This window comes from Rana temporaria, chromosome 9 (assembly GCF_905171775.1).
Source record: "Rana temporaria chromosome 9, aRanTem1.1, whole genome shotgun sequence".
In the NCBI taxonomy this organism is placed as follows: domain Eukaryota; kingdom Metazoa; phylum Chordata; class Amphibia; order Anura; family Ranidae; genus Rana; species Rana temporaria.
In genome coordinates, this window is record NC_053497.1 from 52377295 (window position 1) to 52394134 (window position 16840).

Here is a 16840-nt window from a genome sequence, read left to right on the forward strand (position 1 = left end):
TGTCAGTTCAAATTAATACTGCACTGTCAAATTGTTTTTCTTTTCCTATGAGCTGGTTATCATTGGTTTACATGTCAAAGCTGTTGCCTTTTGGGGGCCAATAGATGATGTACACATAAGGTAGGACGACGTCAAAATAGAGGATTTATTATGGATAGTGCGATAGGAACCCCTTTTTCCTCTGTATCAATGTATTTTTCAAAGAGGTGCTGACCTTCAAAGGGCATCTTTCTCAAGCGATCAGAGGGCACAGAGTAGATCAGTCTGTGTCCGTATATGCAGAGTGGACACAGACTTACCATCTGCCCCCTCCGCTCATTATGGCCCACAACCAGTTACCAAGTCGCTAAGGTGGTCCTTGCTCTTCAAACGGTTGGGCTCCCCCTGTGCTAGAACAAAAGGATGATTTCAACATGGTCTCCAAACTGCAATCAACTGAAACTTTAAAGAAGGTAATGCCAGCAATGAGAACAGTAGATTGGTCCATAGAGTCCTGTTTTCAGAGCGGTGCTCATGTGGCCCACTGCCTCTCTCCTCCTGACTTTTAGCAAGGGTTTCTCAGGCCCCACCCACTGCAGTTGTCAGACAGACGGCAAGTCACACAAACAGCTTTTTTTGGTTTATAAAACAGACATGCCTACACAAAATTATTAAACAGAGAATGGTATAACTTGCATATAGTGGCTTAACAACCACTTTAATGAAACATATGAAGGCTATGCAAAACTAGGTGTATCTAGCTAGAGAGTGGTACTCATTGGATCAATGAGCCCACAGTAGGCAGCATATGGTGAGAAGCCCAAGAATGCCACAAAATGTTGATGAACATTGGCACCCCAGATGTATTGGAACTACATTTCCCATTATGCTCAACTACACTGCAGAGTATCATGAGAAATGTAGTTCCAAAACATCTGGGGTGCCAAGGTTCACCATCACTGCCTTATAGAATAAAAAGGTGATAGTTGCAGCATTTTCTGTCAGATGACATTTGTGCAACTGTTTAATAAACACATTTTTAGGAAAAAAAATAAATTTTAGTGCAAAAAAAACACACTAGAATACCAATTTTGTGTTAATCTAAAAGAGAAGGTTGCAGCGAGTAAATATATACCAAACATTCCATGTCTTAAAATTGCATGCACCCAGGATTATATCACCAAAAACTGACATCACTTCTGGTTTCATTGCCTGTTTGTAAGATCGAAGCCCTGTGCCGCCAGCTCTGTGAAAGTCATCTGCAGCCATCAGCTTGTGATTAAAGGTTCCCTTGGATATAACCAAAGAGCTGAAATAACTACAGTGATGTTAGCCAATCCAGAAACGGCTAGTGAGCAATAAGGGACTAAGCCATGGGTGCTTAACCTGTGGCCCTCTAGCTGTTGCAAAACTACAATTAAAGAAAAGAAGGGAGGGCACACCGACCTAGTGCATTAGCACTTAAAATTTTATTAAAAACAGAATAAAAGCAATAGTCTTACTCACAATGAAAACTTAGGTAAGCACTTTTCAGAAAGCTGGACTGGACCTTCGCGGCACCTGCAAGTGGAACCTCAGACATCTGGACGGCTGACGCGTTTCTGGGGCATACCCCCTTCCTCAAAGCCCAAGTTGTCCGTAGCTGTGAGGAAGGGGGTATGCCCCAGAAACGCGTCGGCCGTCCAGATGTTTGAGGTTCCACTGGCAGGTGCCACGAGGTCCGGTCCAGCTCTCTGAAAAGTGCTTACCCAAGTTTTCCTTGTGAGTAGGATTATTGCTTTTATTCTGTTTAATACAATTTTAAGTGGTTATGCACTAGGTCGATGTGCCCTCTCTTCTTTTCTTTCTTTAGCTATATGAACACTCTTTGTTCTGAGGAGGGCTGCAAGACTTTAGAGTTTGTCGTGAGACTACATTACCCAGGTTTGGTGAAACACCAGAGCGCAGGAGGATTTTGTTTTACTGCAAAACTACAATTCCCATCATGCCTCTGCCTTTGGGAGTCATGCTTTTAACTGTCAATAGCTTGCAATGCCTAATGAGACTTGTAGTTACTCAACATCTGGAGGGCCATGGGTTGATGAGCACCCATGGACTAAGCAGTCATATCTTGATAGAAAATTCACAGCGGTAATGAAAACTAAAAAAAAAAATCTCCAAAAGAATGGTTTGATCACCTAGGGACACTAGCAAAAAACTGGAGCCTCGTGGAGTGGATGAGGTCATATGGATGCACTTAAGGTATTCCAGCAAAGCTTTTGCCAGTGTCTAGTCGCCTGAAGGTAGTGGGATATAAGCCAGGATCTAAGAATAAAAGCACGTTTCTATCACTGTATGATTAACATATCATCATATAAAATCCTTTTCTTGGTGTTAATGAGTCCCACCCTTCTTTATCTGATTGTCCCATTGCCACTGCGTGCTATAAACTGAGAAGAAAAACAGAACTAGTGACGACCTGTTAAAGAGCCTTCCAATGGACCTTTTACCCAAAGTTGGTCTCAAAATAAGGCTGCAACATCCATCATGTAGAAATTTGAAAGCGTGTGAACAGAAGAGAAGGTGGCAGTCTAGCAAATCTTTGAAACCAATCCTTGAAGCCAAAAAACATAGGAAGATCTAGAAGAGTGTCTCAACAGGAAAGGGTGGAAAGCAGATCCTTGAATCCATAAGTTTGGATGGTAAAAGAGAAGGTATGTCCCTCGCGCTACTGTGAGTAAATCAAATGTCAAAATAAAACAGAAAAAGTTAAAATAACACAAAAAGCAGCAAAACCTAAAGTGTTCACAATGCACACAAAGTCATAAGTCAAATAAGAGTGATCTCGCGCTGATGTGGTAATTACCCAAAAACACAAACAAAGCAAGACAAAAATACTTATGTAACACATAATTCAGTTCACATGCGTTGCGCTATACAAGTCATTCATTCAAACACAACATCTGTGAATAAATGCACAATAATGCCAGGGAATGTCTATATATATATATATATAGCATTCTGTGCTGTGGTAAACACAAAACGTCCCTTAAAGTGGAGGCATAGAGATGCAATATCAGACAATGGATGAATCTGGATAGTATAAATAACAATAAATATCCACAACCGGTCTCTCACCTCATTAGATGTATAGACTTGTATATATAAGCGGTTGCGACCTCTAGTGCCGTAATCTCCCAGCCTTTTCTCACCGTGTCCCCACCTCCAATCTGTCTGTGGTGAGTAGCCTTCACTGGCGGCAGAGGAGGTATATCTGTGGAAGTCACAGCAATGTCTTCAGAGCTTGGATGGTCTGTAAAAACCATCTTAAAGATAGTGGAAGGAGAAACTGCATGTCCATTCGGGATAAAAAATAAATAAAAGGAAGCAGTAGGTAAATAGCAGACTCACAGGTCGATCCCATCCACACAAAAGAGGGAAACTTTCTTCTGGTAAAGTGATGTCCTGGATAAGAGGGAAAGCAGAACCTCCTTGGCAAGAAGTTCTGAGCATTAACACCATCTTGTTCCTATGCAGAACCAGTATAGGTTCCTTGCAGGATAGAGATGCCAGTTTAGATTCTCACCTCTCTGAGGCGATGGCTTCAAGAACATCACTTGGGAGAGAGAGGAACATCTACACTTTGTTTAAATAGCGGTTTCTGACGTACAGAGAGAACCATATTCAGATCCTACAGATTTAGAGGAACAGATGGGAAGCTTTTTTTTTTTTTTTTTTTTACAAAGGTCTCTGTGTCAGGTTTATGTTCTTGCTTTTCAGTTTCAGACGCTGGTCTAGACCAAGCTGCAGCAACGAGGGAATTTCTCCCAGAGAAACTCCTGAAGTCGAAGCCCAAAGACTTGCACCAACAGAAAGATGCCGAGAGGACTTTAGTCAAACTTCTCTATGCACATAAAACATTTGAGAAATGAGATGAAGCCTTCTAGCAAACCATCACAGCTGAAATGTAATGCTACAAGCCATGGGCTCTGTTATATAGTCAAGGGTTCAACCTCAGCAGCAGCTAAGGAACATTGACCAGTCCTGCATGGTTCCACAAAAAGTCAATCAGAATCCAATAAAGGGCAGGACCCACCAGTGAAAATAGGATTCTGAAGGGAGGGGGGCCAACTACTTATTGGTTGGGTCCTTAAAGACCGGTGCATCCTCTGGGCATGGTACTACAAACGTCAGGCTAACAATGTTGGAAATTCGCAAATGAAGAAACAAAATTTTCCACCAACGAGCTAGCAAAACAATGAAGGCGTGCTGGTAGTGGGGGCATTATCCTGGGCAGGCCTATAGTTTGTTTGCCTGTGGCTGGCAGTAAAATCCAAAAAGGTACTGTGCCCCTCAAATGATTTTTTACCAGAGCACCTGACTGGCAGTCACTGAGCTGTTAAAAGGTGGTTGGATGTGTAGGCATAATGGGACTCGGCCAAGGCCAGCACATTTGTATAAACTTCTGATACTTCAGGGTAGAAACTACAAATCGCCATCAATTTCAGACACAAGGTTCAAGCCATCTCTCAAAACCAGTTGTGTGGCGTTTGCCTGTTACAGTACTACTGTATATATGAAGTATGATCACCAAATCTCATTGAAACCAAGCAAGAGTGACAATAATTCACCTGTGTGGATTGTTCCCAGCACTTTAAGCAATTGTAAACGATCACCTTGTAAAAACAACCCATTCAATTTAAAATAGAAATGAAAAGGTACAACATTTTTATATGGATATAAAAGAAGAAACATAAATACCTTTTTTTTTTTTTAAAAGTGATCACATTCCCTCAGTTCTTAGCTGCATGACTGGTGGGGGGGATGACTTTGGGGAGGGTGCAGCTGCAAACTGTTACTGAGCTTCCTAGTGTGGCTGTGCTGGGGGGGGGGGGGGGGGGGAGAGAATCAGGACAAGTCTGATCATTGGAGGAGAGCACTCCAAGTTCCCAGCACAGCTAGAGAACTGACCAGGTGCTCTTGCTTAGCGTGGTCAGTTTTTATTCGCAAAGCATAGGGACTGGCAGAAACATCAGGGATTTTTACACAAAGGAAGCAATCTAAAGAGAACAGGATACTTTCTAATACAAGTACTAGGTACAGCAGCCACATATCAGAAATTTGAAGTGTTGGGGTAACAAACACTTTAAGATCAGCAGCTTGGCTTCGGATGCGTTCTAAGGGTGACTTTGCTTCTGATATATTGCAGCTCATTTATGCTCCCAGCCCACAGAGACTTTGGCCTAATGGGTGCATCAGAGCTGCTGTATTGTATCAAAGTATATTTATTGTTCCCAACACAGATTGTGGTTAATTATTACCAAGCAACAGATGGGCTTGGCTTTGTCAGTCTACACAGCAGTGTTCAGAGATGTTTATTTTCCTCACATTCACTAAACGTCTAGACAAGGGCGCCCCTTTTTGTGGGCATACTCACTTTGTATTGTAGCAGGAGCTTACCCAGAGGTTCGGTAAAAAAATTTAAAATAAATAAAGCCTTTAAAAAAATAATAAGCTTCTCTCGATATCAAAAGGAAATTCAGGCATTAAAATATTGTGACCGCCCTGCCCCTGGGCTTTCTTCATCTAAGCCTAGAGGGGTTATAATTACTTTTACACACTTGTTGAATTCTAAATGGCTAAGTAGTGTGCCAGGCACAGCCTTGCTTTAAGCAATAATTTATCTATTATCACATGTGCTGCCAGACTGTAAATATAAAAGGAGGTATATTTTTTCCATAAAGGTGGCCCGCTTTTAACTGTAAGGCCTATATGGGGGTGTCCACCAGGGCTCTTTATGCTTGTCTGTAATTCAGAAAGGACCATACTAGGAGAGGACGATGGGTCAAGGTCCATGTCAGACTAATCAATACAAGCCAACTTGGCACAGACACTGCTACCCCCCCCCCCCCCCCCCCCCCCCCATCTTCATCTTAGTACAATGCCCACAAATATCGACAAATATGAGAAAACCATAGGATTTAAAAATTTCATGGGCAATTCACCATACAAATCACATGGGAATTTTCATTTACCAGTGCTGATATTTTTGGTGAATTCACACAGATTGTTTTCTTACCCTTTCTAGATTTTTCTAACTGCAACAGAATTAAGTTGGTCTTATAATAAGTTAGCAGGGGGCATTTATGCTTTGTTGCAGGTTAATAAATCCAGCACTGAAGTCAAACTGTATATATTAATGCACAGTACTGTCCTGTGCACTCTGCAGTCTGACCTTGTTTTGCACAGAGTGGCCCCGAACACAGACTTCCGGGGTCCCCAAGCAGCTCCTCCCCGCATAAGATAACCCCCTAGGACAGTGATGGCGAACCTTGGCACCCCAGATGTTTTGGAACTACATTTCCCATGATGCTCATGCCCTCTGCAGTGTAGTTGAGCATCATGGGAAATGTAGTTCTGAAACATCTGGGGTGTCAAGGTTCGCCATCACTGCCCTAGGAGAAGCACTCTCCCAGGGGAGGGGGGGTTACCTTGCGGGCGTGCTCCCAAGTCATTCATTCGGCGTCCATAGACGCCAAATTTCTGACTCATGCCCACCCCATCAGGTCTTTGGATTTGATTGACAGCAGCGGGAACCAATGGCTGCGCTGCCATCAATCTATCCAATCAAGAGCCGGGACCCTGTGGAGAGAGGCAGAGCAGGTCACAGCCGAGTGAATTCCACGGCTCAGGTAAGTAAAACAGGGAGGCTGGTGACTGCCAGGAGTTTTTTCACCTTCATGCATAGGATGCACAAAGGTGAAAAAACACAAGGGTTTACAACTCCTTTAAGTGGTTCCTATGCCTTCCTCTGTGGACTACAGAACACCCACATGTTATGGAGGAGTTCTGAAGTACTAACACTTCATGCCCCTTGGTGACTAGATCATCATTTTTTTTAATAAAGTGCACAGCTCTTTTCAGCCAATATATAAATATTTATTTGCATTTTCCTCAATAACAAGGCAGCAGGATGGAATAAAAACAGATTTCCTCATAATTTTCTTAGGTCCAGGTGAGTCCATTGTAGGGGGGGGGGGGGGGTCCTTCACTCCCCGACTTGCGGCACTCTATTCACCATCAGTCCATGTCACTCCTTGTCCTTGTCCTTTTCTTTAACCACCTTGTTGATGACCACCTCACCCAAGCTCTCCAGGACCTCCCGCTTGTAGTCATCAAAGTCGCCTTCTATCTGGTTCACAGTTTTTTCTTCCACTACCCACAGCTGGCAGTTCGTCTCTGTAATGAGACGGGCATCGTGGCTGACTGTGATTACCGCTGTGGAGAGACAACATGGTCAGTGGCGGCAGCAGGGCCCGAAACATATACTGGACAGCAGACAGGGCATTTCCCAATATATTTTAAGGGAACATCTTGATAAAGAAATAGGGGACCCCCGTCATCTCCACTTTACATCTGGTTGAGTCACTGATCTCAGGCAAGCACACAGTGCACAGTGTTACAACTCTGACTTTACCCTTCTGGGTCAATAACTCAATAGTGCAATGTTTGATAGAATATACCATATGTCCAACAAGAAACTGCAGTTCTACACCTACCTCCTTTATATTCATTCACGGCTTCAGCCAAAGCGTCAATGGATTCAATGTCCAAGTTATTTGTGGGTTCATCCTATTGTAGCCAGGAGAGAGGAACATTATTAATGAACAAACTAGACTATTTTTTGTGCAGCATTTCTTGGACAACAGCAACACATATGCCATCAAGTTCTAAATGTGAAACAGGAGAAACTGGGATCCATTTTGTATACATTTGCTTGGAATCTAGGAGCCAGTTTTTGTTGTTTTTTTAATGACCGACAAAATCTTTTCAATATAAAAATTAACCAATCCTAAATTTACACAGAAAGATGACTAGAACAAAACATTATACAGGGGAAGCTCCATTAGCATTGCTGGTTGTCTTGTCATACCATTGGCCACCACAAGATGACGCCAGATTCCAGAAGGAAGCATAGGACTGCAGAAGGCCGTGGCTTCAATTACCGGCTGGCGCGCACGGTTACAGGATACCCCCAGCTGCCCGGGGTTTGTCGAGCTTTGGTATAAACATTACCATAAACTGCAGCAGCCATTACGCTACAGGTACTCTTGAAGAGGAAATTAAACATGAAAGCCTTGTACACGATCGGATTTTCCTATGGGAATTGTGTGTTGACAGACTTGGTTTGTATGCGCCATTGGACAATTGTTATCGGATTTCCCACGGACAAACGTTGGCTGCCAGGCTTTAAAATTTTCCGCAGACATTGGTCTGTTATCAGATTTTCTGATTGTGTGTACAAAAGTCCAAAGTACAAACACGCATGCTCGGAATCAATGCTCACCACAACATTAGTAGAAGGTGCCCAAAAGGGTGGCGCTCAAGAGTTGAAAAACCACGTAGTACGTCACTATGTTTGTGTTTGTTTGCCGACAATTGTGTGCCGTTTGTATGCAAGACAAAATCCAGGCACACGCCTTTTGGAAAAAAAAAAGTCAGATGCTTGGTCTGCGGAAAATCCAATCGCGTGTACAAGGCTTAAGACTCCATGCACACTAGCAACAAAAAAAAAAAAAAGCTTCTAGCAGCAGCCTTTGTGCATTTCCCTGCTTTTAGAAGCAAACATTGTTACCCTACGTGTCCATGCACATTATTTTAGTTTAGAAGTGTTTTTTGAAGCTTCAGCTTTTAGGAGCAAAAAAAAAAGTGAGTGATTTGCCAGCAGAAAAAAAGCTGAATGCTCCTATCTATATGCTGCTAAAATTTGGCACAAGGATGTGGAATTTCCTTCCACAGGCAGTGGTCTCAACACAACATACAGGGCTATACAATGTAATACTGACATATAATCACACACATAAGTTTAAGACCGAGTTGTATAGTTGGGTGGAACTTCACTTTAAAGTGGTAGTAAAATGACAAAAAAAAAACCCGAAGCTTTCCTCCTGCAAGGCAATGTCATAATGTGCTAGTATGTATCCTGTGTTTTTAATTTTACAATAAAAGAAACAAGTTTTGGAGTGCGACTGTCCAGAAATCTATCCTTTTTACATTGACCAAGGTAATCCCTTCCCCGCCCAACCTTTCCACTGTCCTTTTCAGCAACGCTTTCTTACTCACCAAAATAAGGACATCTGGCTCCCGGCAACACAACTCCGCAAACACTACTCGGGCTTTCTGCCCTCCTGCAACAGAAATGCTGATAAATGTACAGTTTGAAAGATCCATAAAACATCTTAAAACTAACACCCCACACAAAAAAAAAAAAATTCCCAGACTTCACCTACAGAGAGACATCATAAGTGAAACCTGGTACTGCAATTACTATAGGCTAAAGTAGAGAGACCCTGTCACCAACTTAAAAGCATAGCAGGTAAAAGCACTTGATCTTCATAAGATTTTACCCCCTTCATGACCAGGACATTTTTTTGCTATTCAGTACTGTGTGTGCTAATTTAACTGGTAGTTGCTCAGTCATGCAACACTACACAAAAATGTAATTTATATCATTTGTTTCACACAAATGGTGTTTTATTCAGTGGTATGCAAGTTTATTTTTTATTCTATACACAAAAGAAAAAGAAAATTTTGGGGGAAAAAAACATTTTTTTCTACTTTCTGTTCTACAACATATCTAATAAAAATCGAATGTCTCCATAAATTTAGGCGAAAATGTATTCTTCTACATGTTGCAAATGCTGGCAATGAGCAGGGCTGATCCCGCCAGCGCTGCATCCTTGGGGACACCAATATAGTTCTGATTGTGATCAAGATACTGATCCGTACACAAACTATACTAGTAATGTCAGCGATCAATGACTTTTAGTGTGATTGTAGTCGTGTGGAGGGGCAATCTGGCACTAACAGACACTGGCCAGGATAGACACCGAAATCACCAGTTGCACTAATACGCTGATGAGTTACAGAAATGTCTGCAACTATAAGCAAAGTTAAATAAAATCGGATTAGAGAAATTACAGTGATCGGTAATACTGTACGATGTACTGATGGCACTGATAGAAGCAGCAGAGTTTGAATAACGCACACAGTGAAAAACGCATTAAAGCATTTGTTAACCCAAATATTTAAAGCAGATTATACAGCACAGTGCTGTGTAATCTGCCCCCCTCTAGATATATATAAAAAAAAAAAAAAAAAAAAAAAACTGAATCTGCCACTTCCTGTATGCCCTTTTTAAACAGACCACTATAACTAGGGCTGCTCCGCCCTGATCACCGTGGTCAAAGCGCCTCCCTCTATGATAGGCTGCCTTGCTCTCCTCCCCCCATCATCTGCCTCTGTCTCCACCCCCGCCGCTATAATTGTAATAATAAAATCTTAAATTTGTCACTGCCAGCCCCTCTATTAGAGGCTGGCACACGGTGTATGTTTTTAAAAACAAGCACTGTAAACACTGAATTTTAGCTCGCTTCAGGCTGATCACGTGACTCGCGGCCGCTTTCCAGCTCCGATGGGTGGCTTCTGTGGAGGAGACACACGACCACATGATCTCCCTCTGACGTCAGCCGGGGAGATCATGGCCCCTCTCCCTCAGAAGACATCCATCAGAGCTGGAAAGCGGCCACTAGTCATGCGACAGGCCCAAGGGCAGCGGAAATTCAGTATTTACAGCGCTCATTTTTAAAAACAACTTACACGGTGTGCTATGCCAGCCTCTAAGAGGGGCTGGCATTGACTTACACTATTGCCTTAACAAACACTTTAAGCAAAGGTAAGCAGACTGGTCCTCTTAGACAGAAAGCCAGAGAGTGAGGACCGAGATACATACAAGATTACATTTTAAATTTAGTCACCTGACAACTTGCAGATCTGGATGGTATGAGCATGGCTCTCCAAACCGAACCTTCCCAGGCATTTCCGGGCATCCTGGTAAGGCAGATTGAAGTTACGCTGAAGATATTCAGTCGCGGTCTCCTCCATGGTCAGCTGGTCTGCATATTGCTGATTAAAGAACCCAATTTTCTGTGTATGAAGGCAAAAAAAATAAAATGAGATAAATCACCATCAACGGAAGAGTCACATAAGAGATAATAAGGCCCACTGTCTCCAATTCTGTCCTACAGACCAGCACTCACCAATCTATGGTTCTTCCTCATTTCCCCCTTTGTCTGTAAAAGAAGAAGACATAGAACACTCAGCTAACCAGTTACTGAAACGGTTATTGATGGACGCAGAGCAGCGACAGGTTATACTTACAGGCGGGAGTCTTCCAGTTAGAAGTAACAGCAAAGTACTTTTTCCCACACCATTTGGGCCAACAATACAGACTAGGGAGAAAAAATAAAAAGACTGGATGATGGTTGTCCTGTTTGTTCTTGCAATACAGCAGCACAACCCTTTCTCCACAATGTATGTCAAACTATATTGCACCCAGGGGCGGACTGACAACTCATGGGGCCCCCGGGCAATAGGAGATTATGGGGCCCCCCGGGCAATAGGAGATTATGGGGCCCCCTGGGCAATAGGCGATTATGGGGCTCCCGGGCAATAGGCGATTATGGGGCCCCCGGGCAATAGGCGATTATGGGGCCCCCGGGCAATAGGCGATTATGGGGCCCCCGGGCAATAGGCGATTATGGGGCCCCCGGGCAATAGGCGATTATGGGGCCCCCGGGCAATAGGCGATTATGGGGCCCCCGGGCAATAGGCGATTAAGGGGCCCCCGGGCAATAGGCGATTAAGGGGCCCCCGGGCAATAGGCGATTAAGGGGCCCCCGGGCAATAGGCGATTAAGGGGCCCCCGGGCAATAGGCGATTAAGGGGCCCCCGGGCAATAGGCGATTATGGGGCCCCCGGGCAATAGGCGATTATGGGGCCCCCGGGCAATAAGGAGAGACACACACACACACACAGAATACACACACACACACTGAAAGGGTACTGGAGAGGCGGGGCAGCTATAATCTTGGGATAAAAAAAAAAAAAAAAAAAAAGAAGATTTTCACATACTGTCCCTGGTTTTACCGAGGCTGGCAACCCTGATGGGCCCCCTAGTGGCATGGGGCCCTCGGGCAGTGCCCGAGTTCCCGAATGGTCAGTCCCCCCCTGATTGCACCAACAGGCCTCACGCCCAAAAGCGGACAGTGCTTCAGCAGCATTTCAAACATAAAGGGAATCAGGGTTCACACCAGTCCTCAACAAGGCACAAAAAGCCTGCAAACTGCATCACCAATAATCAACAACTGTGGCAAAAGTGGAGCTTTACCCATAACTAGATAAAAATAATGTTCTTTAGCAAATAACATGCATTCCACATTAATAATTATGCTACCAAAATTAGCGAGTGCTTTAAATTGCCTCCAGCATTGCTCCCGTTTCTCCTTGCTGAAGGCTGCCATTTTGCTGAAGCCAAAAGCCCCTGAACAGCAGTAAATCTTTAGACTGTCAGCAGATCGGCCTCTACAAATTCGTCACATTGGCTAAACATGGAGAGCAACTGAGCATGTGCAGAACAGGGCAAGACCGTGTATTACTGGATATTAAACAGTATAGAGACACTTATTTTTAACGTTTTACATAACTATACCTGCAAAAAGGTGCCAGCCTGAAGTAATTTTCGGACTAAAGTTTGAAAGGAAAATAAAGCCACTTTGTTTTTTCCTAGAACCCCTTTGTGTGATCAAGTTATGTGCCCCAGTGTACATGCTTTATAAAAAAAAAATGCCGCTTCATGCCTTAATTCAGAACACTGCTCGGCTCTCACGTGACCACACGCGGTGCGCTAGCAGGACAGTAAAAAAAAAAAGTCCTGCTAGCCGCATCTTTGGAGCGGTGTGTATATCGCTCCTCCACTGCTCCTGCCCATTGAAATTAATGGGACACCGTGGCTATACTGCGTGCAGAGGTGCTTTGCAGCGGTTTTTAACCCTTTCTCGGCCGCTAGCGGGGGGTAAAACCGCCGCGCTAGCGGCCGAATAGCACCTCGAAATTGGTGGTAAAGCACCGCCAAAAATAGCGCCGCTTTACCGCCAATGCCGCTCCCGCCCCAGTGTGAAAGGGGCATAGTGTCAAGCATCAATCTCTGTTTTTCACACAGAGGGCCGATAGGCCCCAGATCAAGTTTGACTCCACATATTGCAGCATGGTACTGTATGTAAGTGCACCCCTCAAAAATAGTACAGATACTAGGTCCCACCAGCCTGGAACGAGTGCTGAAATATCTCTAGGCGCTAATAACCTAGAACTGGCTATTGTGCGGGTTTAAACTCACTTCGAGAATCCATGTCTATGCCAAATTCCAGATTTTTAAACAAAGGCTTCTGTCCTGAATAGGCAAAATCAACACCTGAAATAAAGAAAAAAAGACAAGGTTAAATTCTGACACTTTGCTCATATAGTTTTCAGCACAGGCTTTATGAGAATAAAATAACAGTCGATACAATTTTTTATATCACACGGGTTTTGTGCAGCGATTTTTTTTTAAACAAAAATACACAAACACAATATACAGTGCCATGAAAAAGTATTCATACGCCTTGAGATTTCCCACATTTTATGTTACAACCAAAAAAAAATTTAATGTTTTCTATTGGGCTTTTTTTGTGATAGACCAACACAAAGTGGCATGTAATTGTGAAGTGCAAAGAAAATTATGGTTTTCATTTTTTTTTTTTTTACAAATCAATAGGTGAAAAGTGTGGAGTGCATTTGTATTCAGCCCCCCTAAATTAATACTTTGTAGAACCGTCTTTTACTGCAATTACAGCTGCAAGTCTTTTTGGGGATGTTTCTACCAGCTTTGCACATCTAGAGAGTGACATTTTTGCCCATTCTTTTCTGCAAAATAGCTCAAGCTCTGTCAGATTGGATGGAGAGTCTCTGCGAACAGCAATTTTCAAGTCTTGCCACAGATTCTCAATTGGATTTAGGTCTGGACTTTGACTGGGACATTCTAACACATGAATATGCTTTGATCTAAACCAAATTCCATTGTAGCTCTGGCCGTATGTTTAGGGTCGTTGTCCTGCTGGAAGGTGAACCTCCACCTGTCTCAAGTCTTTTGCAGACCAACAGGTTTCCTGCCAAGATTGCCTTTTATTTGGCTCCATCTATCTTCCCATCAACTCTGACCAGCTTCCCTATCCCTGCTGCAGAAAAGCATCCCCAAAATATGATGCCGACGCCACCATGTTTCACAGTGAGGATGGTGTGTTCAGAATGATGTGCAGTGTTAGTATTCCGCCACACATAGCATTTTGCTTTTAGGCCATCGAGTTTGTTCTCTGCTGACCAGAGCACCTTAGTCCACATGTTTGCTGTGTTCCCCATATGGCTTCTTACAAAACGGAACTTTTCATGACTTTCTTTCAACAATAGCTTTCTTCTTTCCACTCTTCCATAAAAGCCAGATTTGTGGAGTGCACAACCAATAGTTGTCCTGTGGACAGATTCTCCCACCTGAGCTGAGGTTCTCTGCAGCTCCTCCAGAGTTACCATGGGCCTCTTGGCTGCTTCTCTGATTAATGCTTTCCTTGCCCAGCCTGTCAGTTTAGGTGGACGGCCATGTCTTGGAAGGTTTGCAGTTGAGCCATACTCTTTCCATTTTCCGATGATGGATTGAACAGTGCCCAGTGAAATGCTCAAAGCTTGGGATATTTTTTTTTTTTAAACCTGACCCGGCTTTAAACGTCTCCACAACTTTATCCCTGACCTGTCTGGCGTGTTCCTTGGCCTTCATGATGCCGTTTGTTGACCAAGGTTCTCTAACAAACCTCTGAGGGCTTCACAGAACAGCTGTATTTTTACTGAGATTAAATTACACACAGGTGGACGCCATTTACTAATTCAGTGACTTCTGAAGGCCATTGGTTCCACTAGATTTTACTTAGGGTTATCAGAGTAAAGGGGTCTGAATACAAATGCACGCCACACTTTTCACATATTTAAATAAAAAAAAAATGCAGAAAACCATTGATCATTTTCCTTTGGTCCATCACATAAAATATATTAAAATTTTTGGTTGTAACATAACATGTTGAAAATTTCAAGGGGTATGAATACTTTTTCAAGACACTGTATAACCCAATTGTTTTTTTGTTTGTTTTTTTAAATCTTTTTATGGAGTATAAAAACATACAAACAAACCACAACAGTAAACCTTACACAGCAACCCAATGAAAGATAATGTTCAGGCGAGTAAATAGATACACAACATGTCACGCTTTAAAGTTGCGCACGCTCGTGGAATGGCGCCTAACGATGGTACATAAAAATCTCTATAGGCGGTGCTTTAAAAATTTCTACAACTTACCAGTTTAGAATTACAGAGGTGATCTAGTGCTAGAATTATGGCTCTTGCTCTGGCGCTCACGGCAATTTGTCACATGTGGTTTGGACACCTTAAAATATGTGGGCGTGACCTACATATGCATTCACCATTGCACACTAGCAGAGGGGGACCATTATTTATTTTATTATATATATATTTTTTTTACACTGTCCTTTTAAAAAATAAAAAAAATGTATCACTTTTATTGCCAATTGCAAGAAATATAAAAAAGTCCCAAATACAGCATGAAAGGTCCTATGTATGGAGAGTTCTAGGGTCTAATAAGGCCGGAGGAACTGGAAGTGATGTCATAACTTTGCTCTGGTCCTCCAAGGCCATAGAGATGAGTGGAAGACATCTTGCCTTCACCGATCTCTATTACAAGTCGTCGCCGGCATAATTCCAGCCTTAAATAATCGGTCAGGTAAGCCTGGGAACCACAGGGGATTACACTTACCATGCAGGCCCAGGATAGGAGGGCTCAGCGATGGAGGGTTGGGGAAGGTGAATTTCACGGTGTACTCTTTCGGTCTCTTCAGTAGCTCAGCTGGATCATGGGCATCATCATCAGTATTCTTCTTCTGACATTTCTGCTGCTTCCGAGTCAAAGCATCCTTCGTCTGTTTCACCTGCAGGACCAAACAGAAAAGGTGTGAAAAGACGGCAAGAAGCCTGGACAGGGAAATGAATGGCAGGGTGCCATGGACTAGGATTTAAATGCATCAGAACTTTTCTGTGATCAGAAATTAAACTATCCATTAGTAGGATCACCACCCCTTACCCTATACACACATATATATTAGAAATGATAGCCATACTGCTTAATACAGTGGTAATGTTTTTTGTCACGAGAGAGAGGTGCATGTGTGATTTTAGGTGTTTGTTGTGTGTGGTACCATTTTAATATACGGATTTGTACACTAACTATTTTTGATAATTAATAAAGTGACCGTATAATATAGTTCAGTGAGTTGCCATATTTATGTTGATTCTTTTTTTCTCTGATGGCCAAGTTGAATTCGTTTTTTTTTGTCCAATGTTTAACCACTTAAGCCCCGGACCATTTTGTTGCTAAATGCCCAGGCCAGGTTTTGCGATTCGGCACTGCGTCGCTTTAACAGACAATTGCGCGGTCGTGCGACGTGGCTCCCAAACAAAATTGGCGTCCTTTTTTCCCCACAAATAGAGCTTTCTTTTGGTGGTATTTGATCACCTCTGCGGTTTTTATTTTTTGCGCTATAAACAAAAATAGAGCGACAATTTTGAAAAAAAAATGCAATATTTTTTACTTTTTGCTGTAATAAATATCCACCAAAAACATATAAAAAAAATGTTTTCCTCAGTTTAGGCCGATACGTATTCTTCTACCTATTTTTGGTAAAAAAAAAAAATCGCAATAAGCGTTTATCGATTGGTTTGCGCAAAATTTATAGCGTTTACAAAATAGGGGATGGTTTTATTGCATTTTTATAAAAAAAATTTTTTTACTACTATTGGCCGCGATCAGCGATTTTTTTCGTGACTGCGACATTATGGCGGACACTTCGGACAATTTTGACACATTTTTGGGACCATTGTCATTTTCACAGC

The 16840-nt window shown here is 42.7% G+C and overlaps 1 protein-coding gene across 1 annotated transcript in view; it reads right to left on the reverse strand.

Moving 5' to 3' along the window:
- Positions 1 to 6875: 6875 nt before the first annotated feature.
- Positions 6876 to 16840, reverse strand: part of ABCF1 (ATP binding cassette subfamily F member 1) — a 67912-nt gene continuing 57947 nt past the window's right edge. Inside the window, exons 22-29 of the mRNA XM_040325230.1 lie at positions 15708 to 15879; positions 13193 to 13267; positions 11179 to 11249; positions 11058 to 11090; positions 10776 to 10944; positions 9082 to 9146; positions 7518 to 7590; positions 6876 to 7236 (exon numbers count right to left, since the gene is read on the reverse strand). Of these exons, the coding sequence (XP_040181164.1) occupies positions 7049 to 7236; positions 7518 to 7590; positions 9082 to 9146; positions 10776 to 10944; positions 11058 to 11090; positions 11179 to 11249; positions 13193 to 13267; positions 15708 to 15879 (846 nt within the window). The 3' untranslated portion in view covers positions 6876 to 7048. The remainder of the gene's footprint in view (positions 7237 to 7517; positions 7591 to 9081; positions 9147 to 10775; positions 10945 to 11057; positions 11091 to 11178; positions 11250 to 13192; positions 13268 to 15707; positions 15880 to 16840) is intronic.